Below are 783 nucleotides of genomic sequence, written 5' to 3'. Positions count from 1 at the left end.
ACCAACACGCTAGCCTTGCCTTTGCCCGACCCACATGCACTGACCTTATCAAACCGCCATGCCATCAACAACCCGGGGTACCAGGCTAGCGCGCGCCCTGCATCGCCGCCCGTGTCCATGATGGCGGCCTCAATGTCCCGCGGCCNCAACACACCCGCCTGGGAACAGCCGTATAGGCAGGCGTAACATTCGTCGCGCAGTCCAGGGCACGACATCCCACCGATAACACGGCGCCGACGCTCGGCTAGTTGTTGCAGGAAGGCGGGGCGCGCTGGACGGGCGCCCGGCATGGGTAACGGACCGGGCAACGGCGCCGTGCTTCGAAGCCCGCGCTGCGACAACAGGTCTGAAAACATGGCCTGCATACCGGCATCCGTATCCAACACTGCCGGTGCGAAGGCTGCGAAGGACGCATACTTAACTCCACAGTTAGATCCATCGAAGCCACAAAGCGCCTGAACACAAAATTGTGGGTACAGGACCGTGCATGGCGCTGGGTGGCCACAGCAACACAAGTTAATCGTGTGCTGGCGTCCACAGACTCTGCAATCAAGCTGACGTTTCTCCAGGACTTCCATAGCAGAGGCCGGAGACTTCTCCGCCCCGAATACTTCCATGCATGCACCATGGTTCATTTAGCACCGTTCGACACAAGAACCTATGGTGATAATATAAACTGGCATACTTATTACAATGGTTTACCGAGATTTTTAGAAATGCTTCCCTACTGTCTAAATACCTTCAGCTTTTTAAAAGGATCACGCCTTAGATATTGCTCAACAA

General features: G+C 55.9%; 1 protein-coding gene across 1 annotated transcript in view; it reads right to left on the bottom strand.

Moving 5' to 3' along the window:
• The window catches only part of VOLCADRAFT_91807 (uncharacterized protein), a gene marked incomplete at both ends in the record, with an annotated part of 2,322 nt that extends 1,705 nt beyond the window's left edge, over positions 1 to 617 (bottom strand). The window contains 2 exons of the mRNA XM_002951241.1: positions 45 to 271; positions 302 to 617. Coding sequence (XP_002951287.1) covers positions 45 to 271; positions 302 to 617 — 543 coding nt within the window. The remainder of the gene's footprint in view (positions 1 to 44; positions 272 to 301) is intronic.
• Positions 618 to 783: the final 166 nt, after the last annotated feature.

The sequence above is a fragment of the Volvox carteri genome (assembly GCF_000143455.1).
Source record: "Volvox carteri f. nagariensis unplaced genomic scaffold VOLCAscaffold_23, whole genome shotgun sequence".
Lineage (NCBI taxonomy): Eukaryota > Viridiplantae > Chlorophyta > Chlorophyceae > Chlamydomonadales > Volvocaceae > Volvox > Volvox carteri.
Note: the sequence above shows the minus strand (reverse complement) of the source record. Positions and strands in the feature narration are given on the sequence as shown.